Genomic DNA, 23,068 nt, shown 5'->3' with positions numbered 1-23,068 from the left:
TTGAAAAAGCAAAAAAGGAATGGGCCGAACCGGGGATTGAACCCGGGACCTCTCGCACCCAAAGCGAGAATCATACCACTAGACCATTCGGCCGCGAGGAAACATAAAACATTGGAGTGGTCATGAGCGTGGCATCGCTGCGGTCATCTCGCGGCGAGAAGCGCCTATTCCTCACTCCCCCCGCTAATCGACTTCTGCCGCGGCCGAATGGTCTAGTGGTATGATTCTCGCTTTGGGTGCGAGAGGTCCCGGGTTCAATCCCCGGTTCGGCCCATTTCATTTTTGTTGTTTTTTTCTTTTTACAGTTAATTGTTTTCCAAACAACTTACCGTATATGATCTACACCATTCCTTATAGGCAATCCGGACACACAGAGATAACCATCCCCGATGGATTCTACCTGAAAATAAACAATGGACTATAAATGGTGCATCTGGAATTAACATACCTTATAAACATCGTGCTTCTCTATAATTGCATCGAAATTGCTGAAAACTTCATTCAGCAAATTCACCACTTGAAATGGGGAACACTTTGAAGCCAGATCGGTGAACTTGACAAGATCTGAGAAGAATACGGTGACGGTGTCGAAACTTTCCGGTTCGACGGCTTGACCGGCTTTCAGACGTTCCGCTACTTGTCTGAAATTATTAAAGAACCAATTTTCAGCGCGAAGCTCATCACATTCTAACATAAAAACATAAGAATTCAATGTAATTCAGCTATTTTTCATGAAATAACCACAATTATTGAGAAATTTGAAAAATGAATTTGTCGATGCACCATTTCAAAGACATTCTGAATTTTACTCGTTTTCAGCCAATTTTCTTTTCTGAAAACATTGTTTTCAACGGAAAAAACCTTGAAAACTGTGACTTTTGCGGAAAAATCGGCAAAAATAGTGCATAGGTACTTAGAAAACTGACGGTGGCCGAATTTTTTGTAACGATTTTTCAAATTTAATTTGAACACCACTTTTGGCCTAGCCTATAGTCAAAATCAATAAATATGCAGCAAAAAACTACAAATTTTGTAAACTTCGACACATTGTTCACGCTCAGCAGTGCGAGGAGTACGGTCGCGGAAATTCGCTCCGTCGCACAACGGCGTGGCACGGTGCCAAATCCAAATTTCGCCAAAGATTTTCACATCTATTCCTGAGTTGCATGGAATTCCGACTTTCGACTTTTGACTTCCGGATAAGGAATTTTATTTCCGACTTCCGTCATTTCATAACGGTGGCATTTCGGAAAAGTAAATTTCGCAGAAATACATGGAAAAATGGTCTAAAAGGACAGAAAATAGGCTTTTCTTCAGCCAAAAACTAATTTTCCACTGATTTTCGGCCATTTTATGATTTCCTCTTGGCGTTTTTGAATTTTTTCGGAAAACTCGAATTCCGACTTCCGACTTCCGATTTTCAACTTTCGACTTTCGGGCGTTTTTTCACTTCCGACTTCCGACTTCCGGATAAAAAATTTTCACTTCCATGCAACTCTGATCCGTACAAGTTCTTTTCACCAAAGTCCTTCCGGAAAATAATGTCCCGGAAATCGGAAATTTTCAAAACAGGATTGAGCGGAATTCCGCCAAAAAATTCTCCAAAAAGTAGTCGGAAATGCCGAAATTTCCAATTTCTGTTCCGACCCCTTCCCCCATAATCAGTGACATACTTTGGCAACATTCTACCCAACAGGATATCCGACTTTTTCTTCTCCACCGACAACTCTTTCGTCCTCTCCTGAATATCCACCTCCAGACTAGTCGTATACTCCTCAAGCATAGCAAACACATGATCCATCAGATTATCTTTCGTCTTCGGTGTCATTTCATGTATAATATTACAGATAGTTTCAGCCGACGGGCGGTCGTCTGGATTTTCCGACCAACAATCTTTGACCAATGCGATAAGGGTCTGATTGACGTCAGGCTCTGTGTGAAGATCCGGACGGAGCACATCTGCACCGCCCTTCTTTACGGTGTAGATTATTTCTGGAACGAACAGGGGGACTAGAAAAAGCTAGGCCACTCAACTAACTTACCTTCATAACCCTCCTTCCTCTTATGCAAGTTCCACGCCTCCTTCTTCGTTAAAATCTCCGATGCGATAATAGCAAATGAGTAGATATCCGCACTTGGTGCCATCTGACTAACCGTCAAGGATCCTCGGAGAACTTCTGGAGCCACCCAGAGCAACCGCTTCTTTGCTGGTCTCTCCTCCTCATCCACCAAAAATTCCAAACCGTAATCCGATAGTTTCACTTGCCAACTCTCATTGACAAGGCATATCGCAGAGCGGAGCCTTCCATGGAGGCGCAGGAAACTTTTGTGCAGATAGTTCATGCCCTGGAACCGGTAGAAATGGTTAGGTGCGGATTCACGCTTCAAAAAGGTATTCCAATTATGAAAAAGGCGGTTCTAATACTTTGGCACAGTTTAAACTTGGGAAGGATCCTGAACGGAAAATTTGCGCTGATATGAAATCTGTATTCAGTTTTTGCTGGGCTCGAGGAAAAAGGGGTTTCGTGTTAATCATTCATAAGAATCATGTAGACTGCACAGTCCACTATCATGCATCATGCACTGGCACCAAAAAGTTCGCTGCGTAGCGACTCAAAAACTGATCGGGATCGAACAGCACAAATAGGTACCGCCCGTATTCATACTTGTAAACCGGGCCGAAACGGGCCGACACTATGGGCTGAAAAAATTATGGGCTGAAAAATAAACCAAAATGTAGATCTCAACGAGTTCTATGCCCGTGACCTACTACGGGCCGGATGGCTATTTGGTTATGTGCCGCGGGCCGGGAAAATGTGCAAAAACAAGCGTAGACAGCCCGTATTGATATCGGCCGAATTAGAACCGCCGGTTTCATAACTGATATAAGACGGGGCGGTGATTGAACGGATAGTTTCAATTTTAACTATCTAACTATTATAATAAGAATCACACTCACCTCGGCAACATCCCTAATCATACAAAACATAAAGAAATAGTCCATCGAGAAATTGCCTTTCAACATGATATCTCGTAGCGATCCTCTCGGACACATCTTCCACACCGCCAGACATCTCGACCCATCAATCGATAATCCGATGAATTTGTTCACAAACTCGTCATCCAGTTTTCTCAGTTTCACCAGCTTCGATTTTTCGAGGTTAGTAAGCTCATGTATCTGATGAGCAGTGGTTAGAACAAGGTCGTTCTCCAGAATCTGTATTACATAGTTCTCATTGAATTTACGGATTCCAGAATTCTTAGTGCTTCTGGAGACGTCATCTTCTTCGGATTCCTCTCCAGAATCCGCTGATAAAACTGACTTTCTCCGATCATTGTTTATTTTTGGGAGTCTCAATTTGATCGCATGGATCTGCCACTCGGAATTCAGGCGTTCTTGTTCGACGCGTCGATTCCTTATCATGGAAGAAAGACACGTGAAGATAGCTAGTACCAGGAGGCCTGCTACTGCCACGGCGACGATAATCAGGATACGGTATTGATCGAAAAATGGGATCGGGCAGGATTTTCCGTGGAATCCGCAAATCGGGGTGTCTAGCGGCCGGACACCACCCCAGAAGTGCCAGACATCGGTGGGCTCGTCTTTGTAGGCGAGAGTGACTCTCTGGAAATAGACCATATGGCGACGATACGGGGGCTGAGCATCGACTTCTACTGTGCCGGCGACGCCGATGACCGAGGTTTGACACAGTTTCGGCCGCCAACATCCCTTAAGTGTGCTCTACTGGCAATTGTCACTGGAGCGCAACAACTGAAAGCGAGGAAATAGAGCGCGTTTGAATTTTCGGCCATCATGTACTCAACGTGGTAAACGCGCTCTACTGTCGATTCCTATGAAAATGTGACCTACCGCACTTCCATTGATCAAACTGATATTCATAAGCGATATCTGGTCATAATCACTATTCAACGCATACACTTGGTACAATGGCATTCGTGACAACTCGTCGTTTAGCTTCACCTCACCCGTCATTCCTGGAAATTTTTCGTTTCTCGGTAGAGTGCACTTACAACATACCTTCAAAAGGCGTTGTGAACTGAGGAATCAACAATGACAAATCACGATACACTTTGGGGTCCGTGGAGTTTAGGCTAGACACTGCTAAGCCGTACATATAGAAGACGTCGAATAGATGACGTGCGTAGCCGCCCATGAACTGAAAATTTTTGAAAAATATAGCCAGATTCAGACTAAGCGTCAAATACTACCCCGGGAGTGATTTTGCAGGACTTTTGCGCAAGACCTTACGACAAAGTGAAAACTTACCGCCCCATTCGCAGCCAAACATTCCGGAGCCATACAACTCAATGGTGGTGCTCTCACTGCATTAACTATATTCTTCGTCATGTATTCCAGGAATTCCTTGTCACGCACCTCACTGTTGGTGTCTATCTGGAAAATTGACATTAGAGAGCAATTCAAAAAAGTTAATTACCACGAGCATTTTCGCAGCGGTACTCTTTGCCAAGTCCTCGAATCCATCTGGCTCGACTTGGAAGGATTCCCACACTGGTGGTAAGCCGGTTTGGGTTACTGTAAGTGAAAATTTCGTAATAAAAGTTGTGAGGATTCTGAGGTCGTTAAGGTGACTGAGACCCGGCATACTAAATGATGTTGTAACTTTTTTTGTTCTCATGCTAGAAAAAAACTAAAAACAGATTCAGAATTCTCATGACGTAAGAATTCAGAATATCAGTTTTCAAAGTTGATCCTACGTCAAAAACAACCGAGTTACAACAACATTAAGCTAAACGAGTTTAACAGCGTAAAAGGTGGCACACTCAAAAAACCACTGTAAAAAATTGGGCGTGGCCTCACAAAACTCACATGGCTTCTTCCCGACCGCTGACTGGACTCCAAACCCAGCACTTCTCATTGATAACATCACATGCACGTATTCACTGGTATTCATTTGTTGGAGTGCAGCTTGAATCATGTAGAACCGTTTCTCGTCACCAGTTTGGGCACACCAAAGGATTACTGAAAAACTTGCACTTTTATGAGCAGAAATTTGTGTGAATGGAAAGCTGAAGACATGAGGAATCTAAATCTATTTTCAAATTCTCTCTAGGATCGATTTGAACCAAGATACACCCAACTTTCCGGAATGTCCGCGTTCAAAAGGAGGGCGTCGACCTCGCATGAGTAGATTGGTTAAAAATTGGCTTTGAAATTAATGTATTTTTTCGAAAGTTACATGTCGGAAAAGCTGAAATCGCCAGGATTCCAAATATGTTTTTAAAATTTGTCTATGACCAATTTAAACCAAGATACAGGCGGTTTTCCGCAATGTCCGCGATCAAAAGGAGGGCGGTGACCGCGCCCGCGGTCTCTGAAGGCTACCGTACAAAATGCGTTGTAACTCGGTTTGTTCGACACCTATTATAATTCTTCCGACTGATTCAGAATCCCCGCTTCTTCAGATTTTTATTGATACCCAATTTCAGTTAGCCAAACTCACCCCTCGCCCTTGATTTGACCAACTGTAGGGTGTTATGAAAGCTTTCGGGATTAGTTTTGTCCAACTCTTTTTTTACCACCACTCGCACCGTCTGAGACATATTTTCTTGGTATAGCAAAGACTCCACGTCCATGATAGCAGAGTGACAGTAATTGAACTCGTTTTTGAAATAGAGCAAGGCGATACGTTCCCAGGAGTATAGTTCCAGAAGTTTCCAAACGACGACGCCTAGGCTGGAATACGAAATATACATTGTGTGGCCTAGAATCCGACTATTTCGAAAGTTCAGCCAGTTATAACCAGACTTTTAAACGGACCGGGTCGGGCCGGACGAAAATTCTATTTTTTTTCCTTCGAATAATTTCCGATTTATTTTTAAAAACACTGCTTAAAGTCTCAAACTACACATATGAGAAGAAAAGTGGACCCTATACTCAAATCGAGTCAGCCCTAACGACCATCTTACAATAAGCGGTTTCCTTTTTTTGTTGACTTCATCAGTTTTTTACTCAATTTACCGAGAATCTCGGTAAATTTTCAGCGAATCCCATAAAGCGCAGTTTTTTAAACTGCGTTTTGTCATAGTCATCGTAGGATTACTGAATGAATTTTACGGAATATAATTTTCCTTGTTTAATACGTGTAATTATTAATTTAAACAGGAAAACCATAAATGTCGTCAAATATGATGCATTGTGTGCTTGCATCATAGTTTTCGCAAAAATGCATGCCAATCACAATTTCAATCACAATTTGTTTTGAGTTCTCACCTCCTTTAAGACTGATGTTTTGTAGGTTTCAAAGGTTTTCTCTGGTTATAACAACCTAAGGATTGTGGTGGCCGAACTTTTGCACTGTTCGGCATGGAATCATACTCCCTAACTAACCACACGCCCACCCCGTCCACTAAAGCGCCAAACTTAGCTGCCTCCCACCTGTTTTTCGTGCGCCAGCAGTCTCTTGGCGCGCTCCTCGTGCTTTTTTTTTCGATTTTTTGAATGAACGGAAAATTCGGTATTCGTTGAAAAAAAAGTGTGTTTTCGACATTTTTTCGAAAATTTTTCCTCTGTGTTTTTCGAGTTAGACATCTGGCTAAATAAAAAAGGCAAAAATGTGGAATAAAATTATGTCTGTGGCGAGTTGTTACAGTTTGAAAATTTCAGAGCCACCGTTTTCATTTCAAAATTGGACTTTCGCGTTATTTCTGGAAAAAATATCAACCAGTCAAACTTCTGACACTTATATTAGCTGTTTTAAATATTAGGTTGGCAAGAAAGTTTTTGTGCATGTTTTGTTTTGAATGCTGTCAGATAAATTACAAGAATCAAAACCAACTACGCATACCATTTGTTAGATAAACTCTCTGTGATTCTGATAGCAGTCAGAAATTACCCCCGACACTTCTCTTCTGCAAGAGTCATGCCTATCTTTATTCTTGACCGACAACTCTTACAGCAATATTTTTATTTCCGCTTTCCATCTAATACCAAAATGTCTAAATTTGTGCAACCAACAGGAAAAGTTTACAAGGATGAATTCTTCTTTTGGCACACTATGAGTAATGAAGTTTCCAACTTTGAGAAATGCGATTTTTCTGTGGTCGAAATACCACGTACTAAAAGTGCATATGAATAGGATTTGTACATGCTGTGAGCTGTAGAAGGAGAGTTTTTATCTCAATCTTCCTGTGAATTATCAATGATAATCACTACTACTTATAACACAATTGGAAACTTTTTGAAATGTGTCGGCAAGAATAAAAAAAGAGACATTGAATAGTCATATTTTGGCCTAGATCCGCGTTCAGTGAAGGGTAGACCTGCGGCTTCGAATTCTCTCTCCTCTTTCAAACTTCAATCGATCTAACCAATTGGGTATCACTGATAGAGAATGGGTATTGCACACAAACTACCCCAGGGAAACCTACCGACTTGGCGTTGATCAAACGCTGGTAGACATCATCAAAAGGGAATCATACTCAAAGAAAATAATGACCCTAATGTGGAGGACCCAAAACAACGTATATGATTGGAAAATGTGAAACAATAATCTTCTACTTCTGTTCTTTTTGTGTGCAAAAAATCAAAACTATACGTGAGTCTTTAGCCACACACGGTCGAAAAGTCTGCCACCTCCATAATGTTGCATTTCCGCTAGTTGCATACCCGACAAAATATTTTCTCACCTATTATTGGAAAATAGTTTTTAATCAAGCAAATTAGAGCTCGGACCTTCTTCTAACGAATTACTATAAGTTCGGAGTAATTCAGCGCTCTGCCGCTGAACAGGACTTCGATACTTGAAGTCAAGTCGAAAAATGGGTGGAAGCCTATTTTGCCTCGAAACAACCGGAGCTCTGCCAGGACGGTATCGGGAACATATCCAGTAAATTGGAGACAGTTGTGGACTAAGATGGTTACTATGTTTGGTATTTGGTATGCTTCCTGTTTAAGTAAAAATAACTTGAATCATGCATAAAAACTTTCTTGCCAACCTAATACATACAGAACAAAGTAGCTGCATTTTCAGCTTTCACTAGTGCGTTTTTGTAATTTTTAACTATGTCCAGATTTCGACAAAAAATGGTTTCAATTTATAAATTGCACGTTCTAATGATGTGAATGTTGTTTTAAAATCAAGAAAACACCAGAAAAATCTGTAGAAACGCGAAAAAAACAGATTTTAACTGAAACTGAAATTTACCCGACTCGGATCGGAATGGATGTCTGAAAAGTTGTCAATGTAGGTTTGAAATTATTTCTTTTTTGTTTATGAGCATTTCTATTCATATTTTTCTAGAGTGAAATCTTGGATTTTCGAAGGAGTGCATCTCTAGTATTTGCGCGTTTCTTGCAGGAGAGCACGAGAGATGCGCCTCAATCGTTTGGTACGCAGATCGTTTTGGCAAGTGAAAAACTAAAATTGAATAGTATATTAGCCGAGCAAATTCGTTACAACTGCGCCCCGCCACAAACGAGAGAGTATCGGCGAGAGACGCAGATTTTTTTCTCGCGCCAACAATTATATTCACAGTTTTTGACCTATTTTCACTATTTTTCGAAAGTTTTTATGTAATTTGTTCTTAAAAACAGCGAAAATAGGTCAAAAATGGTAAAAATATTTGTTCGCGCGAGAAAAAATTCTGCGTCTCTCACCGATACTCTCTCGTTTGCGGTGGGGCGCAGTTGTTAGAGGGGGTGGGCCGCTAATACTGAAAATACATTTAAGTGAAACCATAATTTGTTTTCGATGAAAAAATGAGTGGAAAAGGAAAAAAAAATTGTGGACGAACGGAGTTGGACGAGAACGGAAGTTCCGCCGGGATGCGTAGGACGCTAGTCAACTTGAAACAGACCTGACAAAAGTTCGGCCACCAATATTTTCGGTCACTTACGTCTGTGAGCTGGGCAACACCGATGTAACATATGGGAATCTTGACATATCAGAGAAATCAGATTCGCTCACAAACCCCCATCCGAGCACGGGTTTCTTATAGAGCGTAGACAAGGTGCCCATCATTTTGAGAGCCGGAGCACAAGGGGGACCAATGACTACATCGTAGTCATTAGTTTTCATGAATGAAACGCCTGCTTTCACAACTTCTGATAGATCGCATTCGGTGTACTCCACGTGGAATCTGAAGAAGAAGAAAATTGTTTGGATTGCCAATGGAGCGGGTTTTCTTGTTTTCTGTCACCGTACTCAAAATCAAAATCCTTCAAATAACCGTGTCCTTTTAAATACTGCAACGCTAGGGGCACTGCACCGCCCGTATATCCCCAACCGATCGATCCGTTTTGAGTCTTCAAGGCTGCAGCTATACCGACACGGATGAGGGGTCTGTTTTGACAGGATATTGATTGAAATAGAAGGGAAATAAAATAGAGAAGACGCATATTGGAATAAAGAACTGAATGATAATAATTAATAAACGAGAGGGAGGTTGGGCTCATAGAGAAAGTAGTGGGCAGAGGCATGAGGGGCTTCTTCTGGTTAGCGGGGCGGGGGTGACGTATGGAATTAAAATCATAAATTTAAAATGTTTTGGATATTTTTGGGGGATTAAGAGTTATGAGAATTGTGAGTGAAAACGTTCTAAGTGTCCGAGTGCTTGCATGGAATTACGACTTCCGACTTCCGACTCAAATTGACTGAGTAGTGACTTACCATAGTTGTCAAGGCCCGGCCCGGGCCGGGCCGGGCCGAGCCTTGTCAGCGAAATCAAAGCCCGGCCCGAAGGCCCGGCCAAATTGGCGCGAAAGTCAAAATTTCAAAATTTTTGAATTTTTTTTGAAATTTTCCCCATAAAAGTCCAAGTTTCCACTATCATTCCGATTGGAAATTCAAATATTATTGATTTTTGAGAGTCATTTGTTGTTTTCGATTTTTTCGGGTTTTATTCACATTAAAATTCACAATACATTTCCTCAAAAAAAATAGAAATTTATAGAAATTTTTTAAAAAAATTTCAGCCGGGCCTTCGGGCCGGGCCGGGCCTTGAAAATTTTCTACCGGCCCGGCCCGGGCTTTCGGGCCTTGCCGGGCCTTGCCGGGCCGGCCCGGGCCTTGACAACTATGCGACTTACATTCTATTCTCACTGTCTTTAGCCTTAATACGGAGATAAAGTAATGACAAAAAAGCGCGGGAAATAAAAAGTTGAAATTTTATGGTTGTCGGGGTCTGTTGGGGCTTCCAATGCCCAATGTCTGTCCAAATGTCTGTGTGTTCAGATGTCCACATGCTGTCTCTGTGTATAGTTGTTTAACAGAGCTCCGCCCACTTTCAGGATAACGCGATGTTACCCGAGTTAACCACCATCTTCATGAAAGTCTTGTCTGTCTGTGCGTGACCCTATGTCCGGATGTCTGATAGTGTGTTTTTAGAATGTATTTAATTTCAGTAAAACAGATATATGGCAAGACATCAGTATATAAGCTACAAACTAGACTCAAGCATCAGTCACATGCAACGTGTCCCTCCTCCGATTTGCCGTGGTGACCACCCTCTCCGGATACGGTGTCACCGCGCGTTTCCTCTGCTCCTCCTTGAACTGCGGTGGCCAATTCTCATCGGTCACCGGTGGTGTTGTCCGTGTGCTCAACGAGTTGGTCTCGCCGGATTTTCCAAGTACCCAAAATGTTTCCATGACACCTTTCCCCTTGATTATCACCTCTCCACGGGAATTCGTTTCGTATTGATGGGGATAATGGGAAGTGAGCAATGAGTGAGCTGCTTCTGACATATGGATCATGGATGGTTTTCCGTTGGATTCCATTCTGGACGCGGTGTTCACAGTGTCACCGAATAGACAGTAACGGGGCATTGAGAGACCGACGACACCGGCGACGCAGGGGCCTGGAATAGAAGTTATTAGAGATACAGTACTCCTAGAATCCGTCGGAGACAATAGGACTTTAGGTGTGATGATGTAATCCAGGATCATCAGAATCAGAGCAATAGTACTCTTAGGAAGATTATGGTAACAATAACTACAGTATGCCCAGACTACAGTAGTTCAGTAGCACCTTTAGAACTAGCCCTCTTTACAGTAAGTCAGTACTACCTGAGCTACCGTACCCCTAGAACTACAGTACGCCAACACTAGGCTGTTGCAACTTTGGCTAATCTTCAGAAGCGGTGCCGTTGCGTTGCGCGTTTTCCAAGAGTATCTCTTAAAGACCGTTGGATGCTTATCCTGGTTGATGCGTCGTGTATCACTATTCTCAGATCTCAGTAGAGCGCATTTGCTTCATAGACACCGTAAACCTTACCACTATTAATACCGATCCTCAGCTCCACCTGCTCCCTCGGCAAGTGCGGGATCTTGAACTTCCTACAGTACTCCATGAATTGCAGTGACATGTCCACGATTTGTCTGGAAAAGAAACTAAATGTAGTTGGATTTCTAGGGGCCACCACTCACTTGATATGAGCATACCCATTCCTTGTGGGCAATCCGGAGACACACAGATAACCATCACCAATCGATTCCACTTTATAGACACCATGCTCCTCAATGATTGTATCAAAGTTACTGTACAAGTCATTCAACAAGTTGACCACTTGAAACGGCGAACACTTGGCGGCTAGAATTGTGAATTTGACGACATCCGAGAAGAAGACGGTCACCGAGTCGAAGCCTTCCGGTTCGACGGTTTGACCCGCTTTCAGACGTTCCGCTACTTGTCTGGAATAGAGTACTGTAGGTTTTTGATCTGAAAGCGTGTTGACCTACTTTGGTAACATTCTACTTAACAGGATATCCGCCTTCTTCTTTTCCAATGTCAACTCCTTCGTCCTCTCCTCTATATCCACTTCCAGCGTCGTCGTGTACTCCTCGAGCATATTGAATACATGATCCATTAAGTTTGTGTTAGCTCTGAACCCAAAATGATAATGATGATGTAAATGCGCTCTAACTCACTTTGGTGTCATTTCGAATAACAGTCTACAAATCTGCTCGGACTTTGGTCGATCCTCTGGTACATCCGCCCAGCAATCCTTCACTAAGGTTGTAAGGGATGGACTAACTTCTGCGTCAAGTATCAGTTCTGGTCGGATAGCACCAGATCCACCTCCTTTCTTTATCATGTACAGAATTTCTGAAGGTTGTAGAGTTCTATAACAGAGCATAAACATTTTATGGTGCACTTACCATCGGCACCCTCCTTCCGATTCGCTATATCCCATGCTTCCCGTTTAGTGAGAATCTCCGATGCAATTATAGCAAATGAGTAGACATCTGCACTTGGCTCCATCTGACTAACCGTCAGGGATCCCCTTAAAACTTCTGGAGCCGCCCATAGCAATCGTTTTTTGGTTGGCGTGTGCTCTTCCAGGAGGTTGTCCAGACCGAATTCCGCTAGTTTCACTTGCCAACTGTCATTGACAAGGCACGTGGCAGAGCGGAGGTTTCCATGCACTCGGAGGAACGTTTTGTGGATGTAGTTCATGCCCTGGAAGAATAGGGGTACGGTAGGTAAAGATATACGGGAGTAGGATGCTTGAAGACTTTCGGTCTTTGTAGTCTTTGTGGCAATCGAAACTACGCTCTACGGAACATCGGGTGAGACGATGCCTGATGTCGTGTTGATTTACAGGTTAAATGTTTTTGGGACAAGCTATTCAGACTGTAAGGTAGCTTTAGGCGGCTTATGGTAGCTGACAGTGCACTCAAAAGTCGCTGTGTAGATTTACGGCGTAAATTCTTTTTTGAAAGCCAAGATGGGCGGTTTGTGTGCAAGAAGTGTTGATTTACAAGCGTAAAAGCTGCTAAGAGTTGCTCTCTCAAAGATTTCAGAATGATAGCAGTGTCGATTTACGACGTATTGGACCGCCCGTATTAGAACCTTGAAACGCGCAGCAAAAAATTGACTGCCTAGCGACTGTTTTGAATCTGAGACCGCCCATCTTGCGACTCAGGACCGCCCGTGTTAAAACTGTACCAAAACCGTCCAAATTGAGACCGCGCGTTGCATTACTTAGTTGTGACTTGGGCGGTTCTACTTCGGGGTGGCGATTATGTAGTGGATAGCACTCACCTCCGCAATATCCCTTATAATACAAAACATGAAGAAGCCATCCATCGAAAAGTTGCCTCTCGCTATGATATCTTGCAGCGATCCTCTCGAACACATCTTCCACACCGCCACATACATCGGACCGTCGATCGATAAACCGATGAATTTGTTCAGATTATCATGATCCATTTTTCTCAGCCTCGCGAACTTGTCCCGATCCTCCCTGCTCAACTGAGTGCCATGATGCTTGGTAGTCAACACCAAATCCTTCTCGTACATCTGTACGGTGTAGTTCTCGTGGAATCCCATGCCACTATCCATTGTCATTTTCGAGTCACCGGTTACTGTAGATGGGCCGGAATTTATGGAGCGACGACTGTTGGGCTTCTTGTGTCTTTCTGGCATGATCAACTTGATCGCAGGAATCTGCCATTCGGAATTTAGACGCTCTTGCTCCAATCTTCGGTTTCTAAGGACACAAGCAACGCATGTAAACATTATGAATAGAAGAAAGAGTATGACCACTGCAGCGACAAAAACCAGGGCTCCATATTGATCCCAAAACTGGACAGGACAATACCTCCCGGAGAATCCACAAATCGGAGAATCAGTCGGGCGTTTGTTATCCCAGAAGTGCCAGACAGCGGTGCCCTCGTTTGCAGTGGTGTAACCCATTGACATAGTCTAGAAAAGCATAAAGTCTTAGAGATTTGAACTGAAATTCATTGAAATTGGTATTACAATTACCGAAGAGGAGTTGAAAAATGTCATGTTGACGAGCGGGATTTGTTCGTAGTTGGCGTCCAAACCGTAGAGTTGGTAGAATGGGACACGGTAGAGCGTTTTGCTGACTTGCACCCGACCCGTCATGCCTGGAAACTTCAAGTTCTCAGAAAGCCGCAACGCAACCGCGACGCCCCACAGATATTATAGCAAACGTAATAAAAGACAGTTGTGGCCTAGAATCCGACAACTCGGCCATCGTGATATCGCACCACGAAAATGAAGTCATTCGATACAAGAGTGCTTACGGTAACACTCGTTTCAGTTGTGTCGATCGGCCGAGTTGACGGATCCTAGGCCACGACTTCTCTTATTTCTGCCGACTGAGATGATCAGCCGCGACGCGACCGCAACGCATGACTATGACCCCTGGACCAAAATTGAGATTGATGAAGCCTCGACACCACCGCGACGCGCACCCAAAAAATTTTCTACCGTACTCACCATCAAAACTTGTGATCAACTGAGGAATCAAATAAGCCAAGTCCTGATAGACCGCCGGATCAGTGGTGTTGAGCCGGTCGATAGCTTGTCCGTAGAGATAGAAGACGTCGAAGAGGTGACGGGCGTAGGAGCCCATTGACTGCAAAAAAATAAAATAGTGTGAGGATTCTGAATCTGTTTTTGAAATTTTTCTATAGTCAAAATTAACAAAGTTTCAGTATTTTGTTGGGACTTATGTTGTAATTGGTCAATTTTCAAACATTTGTAACTCGGCTTAATCTGGACCTTGACAAAATTTGAAAACGGAATCCTCACGATGTGAGCTTTTCAAAAATATATAATTTGTTCAAAAAATGGTGAGACAAATTCACAAAAATGCCCGCGCCACCCTCCCTCTGTCACCGTCCCTCTGATTGCGGACATTTAGAACATCGCTTGTATCTCGGTTCAAAATGGTTCTAGACAAATTTTGGAAACGGATTCAGAATCCTCATAACTTCAGTTTCCCAACTTCACCACTCAATTCTAGTATTTCCCCCTTCAAAACCTACCGTAGACGACGCATTGATACATGCCGATGAGTTACAGTTCATTGGTGGGTCTCTCACAGCATTGGCAATGTTCTTTGTGAGATATTGCAGGAAGTCAGTGTCCTGCACGTCACTGTTCACGTCGATCTGAAAAATTCTCCAAGATTTTAAAAACCAATTAATTTTTGGTACTTACTACAAGCATCTTCTCCGCCGCTCTCTTTGCCATCGTCTCATTTCCATCTGCGGCGACACTGAACGACTCCCAAAGAGGTGTTAGACCATTTGCGACTAGAATTTGGAATTTAGAAGATAATTAAGTCTTGGGTAGATAACTCACAAGTCTTCTTGCCCACACTAGTCTGCACTCCGTATCCGACACTTCTCATGGTTAGTAGCACATGCACGTACTCTGAGTTTGTCATGTTCTCCTGAGCGACTTTGATGAGGTAGTCACGTTTTTCAGGTCCAGAAATGGCGCAGAAGAGGATTACTGGAAAAATTTGAATGTAAAGCGGAAAAATATGATCCCTGGGAGATCGCGCACCGTTGTTGCCATCTCTATAATCGCGGAGGTTGATAACATTGCTTGTATAAGCGTTCATTTTAACGCTAGCTCAGAGTTGAAAACGGATTCAGAACCCTCCCGCCTCCAGATTTTTATTGATATCTATATTTCCTGAGATAAGCAAAAAACTATGGTCCAGAGAACTTGCGCGTCGTTGTTGTCTTCCTTCCTACCCGGACATTGCGGAAAACTTTTTGCATCGTGGTTCAAAACTGTTCCACACGGACGGATTTTGAAAGCAGTTTTAGTTATATGACTGGATTGGCTTGCACACCTCGGCTGCAGTTAAAAGCTGGTTTTAATGATGGTGACACTATCGATTCACAAAAAAACTGCCAGTCCGGGTCAAAAGCGCATCATCCTTTAAGCCAGAAAAACCTAATGATTCAAGGATTTTGGTTCTGCCTTCAAATTCTGATTTGCTTTAAAATTAACCAGTTGCCCGCGTACGAATACGGGGTGATAGGGTCCTGATACAATATGACGACAAATACACAATTTCTTACAATAAATTTACTTTATTGCAAGAAAATAAATAAAGAGAGCGATAAACTTACAAAACAACCAACGCTAAAACTAGAACTAACTCTGAAAGCCAACCGACTTCAGAAAACTACTTTTGCCACGTGGAGTACACGTGTCCACGTGAACTGACGCGCTGAGGTTACGGTAGGCGCGTGAGCTTTTGGCGGAGTGTCGTTGCGTATTTATTGTGAGGACTCGGAGACTACAGGGTTATGAGGGTACCTTGCCACCGGCAACTTCCCCCCCTTTACAGAAACCGGACCCCGACCGGTTCGAGTACTCTCACAGATACGACTTACATTCTTCTCCCCTTATCTCACACCACCTAGCCTAAACTCAGTCACACCACCCTAACATAAAAACTACTAAAACAAAAATAATTAATTAACAATTTGGATTGTCCACCAAGATGACATCAATGGTGACTCCATTTGTCCTCATTTATCCGTGGCTCCGAAGTCACCGACTCCTTTCTCAGTTGGGCCACCACCACATTCTCTGTCGTCCTCGCCTCCAGGAACTCAAGCAGTTGTTCCCACGTTTTGAACTTTTCGCCCGCACTCGCAGCCGAATCGCTCCACTTCACATGACCGGCAGTTATCCAACTCCGTTTCCAACTTTCCACCAATCCCGATTTTGCCCAATCCATTTTGTATGGAATGATCGTGATCTCCTTCACTTCCTCAGCTAACTTTCGAACCAAGTTACTCAACTTTTGGTTCGTCTCCTCGTCCTCCGTGAGCTCTAACAAGAATACGACCGATTCTACATTCGCAAAATCGAATTTATCCTTCCACGTGTTCAGCGCACTTTTCCGATACTCAAAGATGGATTTTCCCTTCACGCCGATTCTCGGAGTTATGAGAATCTTAGATTCTCTAATCACCGTCTTCTTTGGCTTCGTCCCTTCTTTTTTCTCCTCGGTCACTGTATCCACAGCGATTTCCTTGCTCTTCTCCGCCGTTTCCCTGTACGGATTTCTGTTTTCCACACGGATTCCCAGATTTCCTACCATGAAAACCTTCTTCTCCTCACTACTCGTTTTTTCGCCGCCCGTCACTGTTTCCACAGCGATTTCCTGGGCTTCATCCCGCAAGCCATTCGGCTTACGCTCCTCCTGATCCAGCTTCTTCCTCAGTTTCGTCAGCGCCTTCTCCAGCTTCCTGACCTGAGCCTCAGCCACCTCCTTTTCTTTCTGAATTTTCCGGATTTGCTCCCCGAGCATCTCCTTTTCCTCATTCCAGAACTCCGTCAACAAGTTCTCCTCGACTTGCACTTGCGCTGCCTTCGCACACGCTTCTCTCAACTCTTCCACCGATTCGAGCTTGAACTCTCTCATAACTCGAATCACCGATCGCGGCCATTCATCTCCTCCGATTTCTTCGAACTTTTCCAACAACTCTCTGTGGAAAATTCTCATCGGCTCCAGAATCGCATCCGCCTCCTGTTCGCTGCATTTTGCTGTCAACTCCCCGAGTTGCAACCTTGTTTCGTCCTCGACTCTGACGCTGCTAGCGATAAGTTTAGTGAACTTCTTCACTTTCTTTCTTCTCTCCTTCACGCTCATTTGAGTTTCCACAACAATCATCCGATTGTCGTCTACTTTCAACGTTGACTGCTTCGACGATGTTTTGTCGCTCATCTTCTGCGTTGTTGTCCGTAAACAAAGTTTTTATCCAAAAACTGTTTACAATTCGTTGATTATCCAATCGACGAAAATTATTCACAAATTTCCGTAAAATTTATCCAAATTTTACCAAAAATTCTTATTTTTCCGCAAAACTTCGAAATCGCCTGGGTTTTATACTCGCCCAAACGATAAATTCAAAGATTCACTAAGAAACACGAATAACCGGTTCGGCCCCCAAGTTGCCCGCGTACGAATACGGGGTGATAGGGTCCTGATACAATATGACGACAAATACACAATTTCTTACAATAAATTTACTTTATTGCAAGAAAATAAATAAAGAGAGCGATAAACTTACAAAACAACCAACGCTAAAACTAGAACTAACTCTGAAAGCCAACCGACTTCAGAAAACTACTTTTGCCACGTGGAGTACACGTGTCCACGTGAACTGACGCGCTGAGGTTACGGTAGGCGCGTGAGCTTTTGGCGGAGTGTCGTTGCGTATTTATTGTGAGGACTCGGAGACTACAGGGTTATGAGGGTACCTTGCCACCGGCAACTAACCGAGATACACGCGGTTGTTCGCAATGTCCGCGATCAGAGGGATGGCGTCAACGGCGTCGCGGGCATTTACGTCAATTTCACGCGGTTGGCCAGTTTTCAATTGTTATATATGATTAGAAAGCTGAAATCATGAGGATTCTGAATTTGTTCTCAGATTTTAGCTAGCATCAAAATGAAAAAAGATACGAGCGGTTTTGTCAATGTCCGCGATCAGAGGGAGGACGTCAACGGGTGGCGCAGAAACTAATATGTATGTTTTCCGAAAATTAAACATGACTAGAAATCTGAATTTAACAAGATTTTCCCCAAAGTGTCATAGAGCGCAGTTTCATAAGCAAGATCTACTGTTCCACTCGATGCACTTAAAGCATATTTGTAAACCGGGTCGAAACGGGCCTACACATCCCGGCTTGTAACTCGCTTCAACCTGAGTTTTGTGAGCTGAAAAATATACCAAAATGTAGATCTCAGCGAGTTCTATGTCCGTGGCCTACTCCGAGCCACAAGGCTATTCGTTAATGTGCCGCGGGCCGGGCTAGAATGGCTTTTTTGGCAATTTTCGCGTTTTTTGACACTTTTTCCCGGCCCGCAACATATTAACGAATAGCCATCCGGCCTGTAGTAGGTCAGTGACATAGAACTCGCGGAGATTTACATTTTGGTATATTTTTCAGCTCACAAAACTCAAGTAGAAGCGAGTTACGCGCCGGCCCGGTTTGTATGACTTAAAGGCGTATTGTGGTCTGTTGTGATATTTTCATATCATGAGTTTCGGTGAGTTCATTTTCATACTTCAAGAATTTTTTAATTCGGTCCACAACCCGCTGAGAGCGAGTGCCGGAAAGTTTGGTCATTGAAAGGGTCGCAGAAAATTGGGGGCCGTGGCCTAGAAATTCGACTTCGAAAAAGTTGTTTTTTCAGTATTCTGCTATTTCTGGCGTTATTTTCGATAGTTTTTAGTGTTTTTCTATCAATATTTGCCGTTTTCTATCGAAATTATTGAAGAAATACAACAAAAATAATTGAAAATACCGTCAAAATTCAAAAAATCAACTTTTTTGAAGTCGAATTTCCAGGCCACGGCCCCCAATTTTCTGCGACCCTTTCAATGACCAAACTTTCCGGCGCTCGCTCTCAGCGGGTTGTGGACTGAATTAAAAAATTCTTGAACTATGAAAATGAACTCACCGAAACTCATACATTACAATATGAAAACATCGCAACAGACGACAATACGCCTTTAAAGTGTCCCAGGCGTCATTTCAATCTGTGTACTATGAAAGTGCGCTCCATCGCTATTCAACCCCAATACCCAAAGATCCTTACTCCTCGCCCTCGACTTGACCGCATTCAATGTTGCCCTCGTCGCCGCCGCATTCGCATAAACTAGTTGCCCCTTCCAAACGATATTCACAGAATAGTTATCCGGGTCGTTCAACGTCGCCTCCACGTCATCTATCACAGATTGACAGTAGTTTTGCTCATCGGTGTAGTAGAGCAGTGCCACACGGTCCCAATTGTAGAGTTCCAAGATTTTAGACGTAGCGAGACCAAGTCTGAACACGTAGGATTTCTTACTGACAATATGTAAGAAAACTTAAAAATGTCAAATTTACGATTTCTAGTAAAAAATATATAAAATATATAAAAAATACTAGTGAATGACTAACAGTAAAGGATTAAAAGAGTCAAAATTTTGATCGCTTCGAAAATATTTGGTTTTCCATCCCAAACAAACTCACGTAGTAGCTGTCGGCTGAACAGACGTCACGTACGGAAATCGTGTGTTATCCGCCAGTTGGGATTCACTTACAAAACCCCATCCAAGTACCAGTGTTTTGTAGATTACCGAGAGGGTACCCATCACTTCGAGAGCTTTTGCACACGGAGGGCCGATGACCACGTCGACTTTCATGTCCTTCATGAATTTTAAACCGGCTTTTACGGTCGCCGCTTTGTCACATTCGGTGTATTCCATGAAATATCTGAAACAGGTTACTGTAAATGAGCCCTGGTCTTTCTTGGTGTACAGACACTTTCTGGAAGTTTCCAGAACTTTCTACGGAGCTGTTTAGGGACTAGAGCCAAGGCTGAGGGGAAGGCGGAATTCCGCTAAACCCTGCTAGTGACTGTCTAGAGACTTACATTGAGTACGTGTCTAGGGGCTATTCGATATGTCACTTAAAGTTTCCTGCTCGCTGCGTAGCGACTCCACTAGTTTATACCTTAGGTTGGCACATAACTCGCTTCAAAACAGTTTTTTGTCCGGATATCCAAAATACCGTACAACCAACAGACAGGTGATGCGAAAAATGGGAAATTTTGGATTTTTAAGTGATAACGTTTTTGCATAGAAAGATATTCAGAACGATGTGTGCTCATAAATTTGTGGAATGCGTCGTGTGTCCGGATGTCTTATACCGGAAAAATGGGAAATTTTCAAGATTTACGTGAATTGAATATCAAGTCCCGAAACTCCATACTTATCATACGGTCGGCACATAACTCGGTTCAAAAAAATATTTTGGTCTGAAAAATATACCAAAATATAGATCTCAGTGAGGTTCACGTTTCTGATTTAATACCGGACGTCACTTTTGACGATTGTTACCTTTTTTGGAACTTTAGCGCGTCCCGCGGTATGATAAAGTATTCAAATTGGGCCCGTATTATATCAGAGACGTAGAACTCGATGAGATCTACATTTTAGTACATTTTCAGCTCATAACATTCATTTAGAAGCGAACGAGTCGGATAGGTTTGCAAGTAAGAATTTTAGGAATTTGATATTCAATTCACGTAAATCTTCAAAATGTCCCGTTTTTTTTCGCAATAGAGCGTGTTTGTCCCACATGAACAGTTTTGAAGCGAGTTAAGTAAAATGCTCTGGTTAGGAACCGTCTCTCAGCTGTGATATCAACGAAAATTGTAAGTGCGCTCCACTGAAATTTTAAACAGGACACACATTGTACAAACGTTTCACTTTTCTTACAAGAATACCGTTTATTTTAAGAAATCTATATGTAAAATTGGAGCCCGACAGTTTTTTTTTGAAATTCTGAGCTTCCCCAACCCCCATGTCCTTTTTTTCTCAGTACCCGTCTAGACACCAGAGTTGCATGGAAGAAAACTCGGAAGTTAGACGGAAGTGAGTTTTATTTCGACAATATAAAACGAAATGCAAATATATAAAGTGAATACGTTGTATTGATAGTATTACTACCCTTTGAGCATAAAAATTCCAACATTTTACCTATCCCCTACCAGTAGACTTGAAAAAGTCTTCACTTCCGACTTCCGACTTCCGGGATATTCCGGGTTTCAAAATCACCTCTTTTTTCAAGTCTACTGGTAGGGGATAGGTAAAATGTTGGAGTTTTCTATGCTCAAAGGGTAGTAATACCATCAATACAACGTATTCACTTCATAATTTTGCAGTTCGTTTTATATTGTCGAAATAAAACTCACTTCCGTCTAACTTCCGAGTTTACTTCCATGCAACTCTGCTAGACACGTGTCAACTCACTCAAAATCAAAATTCTGCAACAATCCCTTTGTTTTCAGATACTGTACCGCTATGGGTACAGCACCACCACACGATGACCAACCAATGGAACCGGATTGTGTGGCCTGCGCAGCGGCTATTCCAACACGGATCTGGAATGTATTCGACTATTAAGCTTGTCTGGCGTACCTCAGACGCTCCTTATCACTTACCGTCCGCCTTGTCGGTGTTACTGTAGGCTGCACCAATTGAGAGTTACCGTAATCCAATAACAGTAGTAATGAAAGTTTGAATAACCAGAACTCCATTGTTTCATCAGATTCAAAATAATATTTTGGTCTCAAAAAATTTTGGTTTCAAAATAGAAACTTCTCGAGAAAATAAAAAAAGGGGGCAGTCCGTGAAGGAGATTATTATTTCTTCAATTTTGAACCTTTCTCTCCCCCATTGAAACCATATGCATTTTACTTCTAAGGCTTCCCGGCTTGTGCCTCAATGTTTGAATTTAATCTTTTGAGGGAAAAAGAGAAAAGAGAAAATTTTAAAATTATTTATTTAAAAATAGGAATGTATATACAAAAAGAGCGAGTGAGCAAAAATCAAGAGACTCTCAACGTATCCATTTTATATTGTCGATATAAAGGGTCATTATTATTATTTGACGACGAGGACGGTCTGGAGCTATGGGAGCTCACAGACCGGGCATCCGGTGTTAGAGCCTTCACAGTCTCTACCGTATCCACAGTCTTCACCGGCCACCTCTCCTGAGTCACTGGCGGAGTAGCCGACGCCTCCACGTCTCCAGCTTTTCCAAGTACCCAAAATGTTTCCATGACACCTTTCCCCTTGATTATCACCTCTCCGCGGGAATTCGTCTCGTATTGATGGGGGTAATGGGAGGTGAGCAACGAGTGAGCCGCAGTCGACATGTGGATTAGCGATGGTTTTCCGTTGGATTCCATTCGGGACGCGGTGTTCACAGTGTCACCGAATAGACAGTAGCGCGGCATTGAGAGACCGACGACACCGGCGACGCAAGGGCCTGGAATAGAAGTTATTAGAGTTACAGTACTCCTAGAATCCGTCTGAGACTGCGGTAACCAAAAACTACAGTACTGTATACTTTAAGATGTTAGGTGTGATGATGTAATCCAGGATCATCACAGCTACAGTACTCCTAGGAAGATTTCGACAACAGTGAGACTACATTAGTTCAGTCCACATTTTGGTAATATTGGTAATGTAAGACCGCTTGGAAACCGTCCCTCCGTTTTAGAACTACCCCCTCTTTTTGGCTTGAACTATTTTTAGGCTGAAAAAATGCCTGTGAAATCCCAGATGTTCAACATTTTCAAAAACTGGAGTTCTGGGGCAAAAAAAGCAATTTCTCTACGTATCGAAAACCCATGATGACGCCTCGAAAATAAGTTTCAAGCCATCAAGTCTAGTGGAGCGCGTTTCTATAACCAAGGGGTGTCATCGGTTCCGAAACGGCACGAATAATGTTCTAGA

General features: G+C 42.8%; 3 protein-coding genes across 3 annotated transcripts; all 3 read right to left on the bottom strand.

Moving 5' to 3' along the window:
* Nucleotides 1–325: 325 nt before the first annotated feature.
* GCK72_004280 (uncharacterized protein) lies at nucleotides 326–9,379 on the bottom strand (the record flags this gene model as incomplete). The annotated part of the gene is made up of 13 exons (XM_053724583.1): nucleotides 326–400; nucleotides 449–641; nucleotides 1,674–1,992; nucleotides 2,043–2,346; nucleotides 2,960–3,730; nucleotides 3,872–3,996; nucleotides 4,040–4,178; nucleotides 4,289–4,414; nucleotides 4,458–4,555; nucleotides 4,850–5,002; nucleotides 5,484–5,716; nucleotides 8,878–9,120; nucleotides 9,228–9,379. The coding sequence occupies 13 exons, from the start codon at nucleotides 9,377–9,379 to the stop codon at nucleotides 326–328; spliced, it is 2,931 nt and encodes a 976-aa protein (XP_053588777.1).
* A 1,053-nt stretch (nucleotides 9,380–10,432) lies between these two features.
* On the bottom strand, nucleotides 10,433–15,366 carry GCK72_004279 (uncharacterized protein; the record flags this gene model as incomplete). The annotated part of the gene is made up of 13 exons (XM_053724582.1): nucleotides 10,433–10,839; nucleotides 11,256–11,359; nucleotides 11,408–11,671; nucleotides 11,720–11,863; nucleotides 11,909–12,086; nucleotides 12,140–12,440; nucleotides 13,026–13,688; nucleotides 13,752–13,876; nucleotides 14,232–14,370; nucleotides 14,783–14,908; nucleotides 14,958–15,052; nucleotides 15,102–15,254; nucleotides 15,309–15,366. 13 exons carry the CDS (start codon nucleotides 15,364–15,366, stop codon nucleotides 10,433–10,435), a joined length of 2,757 nt encoding a protein of 918 aa, XP_053588776.1.
* A 903-nt stretch (nucleotides 15,367–16,269) lies between these two features.
* On the bottom strand, nucleotides 16,270–17,496 carry GCK72_004278 (uncharacterized protein; the record flags this gene model as incomplete). Its single annotated transcript, XM_053724581.1, has 1 exon — nucleotides 16,270–17,496. One exon carries the CDS (start codon nucleotides 17,494–17,496, stop codon nucleotides 16,270–16,272), a length of 1,227 nt encoding a protein of 408 aa, XP_053588775.1.
* Between the last annotated feature and the right edge of the window lie 5,572 nt (nucleotides 17,497–23,068).

The sequence above is a fragment of the Caenorhabditis remanei genome, chromosome II (assembly GCF_010183535.1).
Source record: "Caenorhabditis remanei strain PX506 chromosome II, whole genome shotgun sequence".
NCBI classification, from domain to species: domain Eukaryota; kingdom Metazoa; phylum Nematoda; class Chromadorea; order Rhabditida; family Rhabditidae; genus Caenorhabditis; species Caenorhabditis remanei.
Note: the sequence above shows the minus strand (reverse complement) of the source record. Positions and strands in the feature narration are given on the sequence as shown.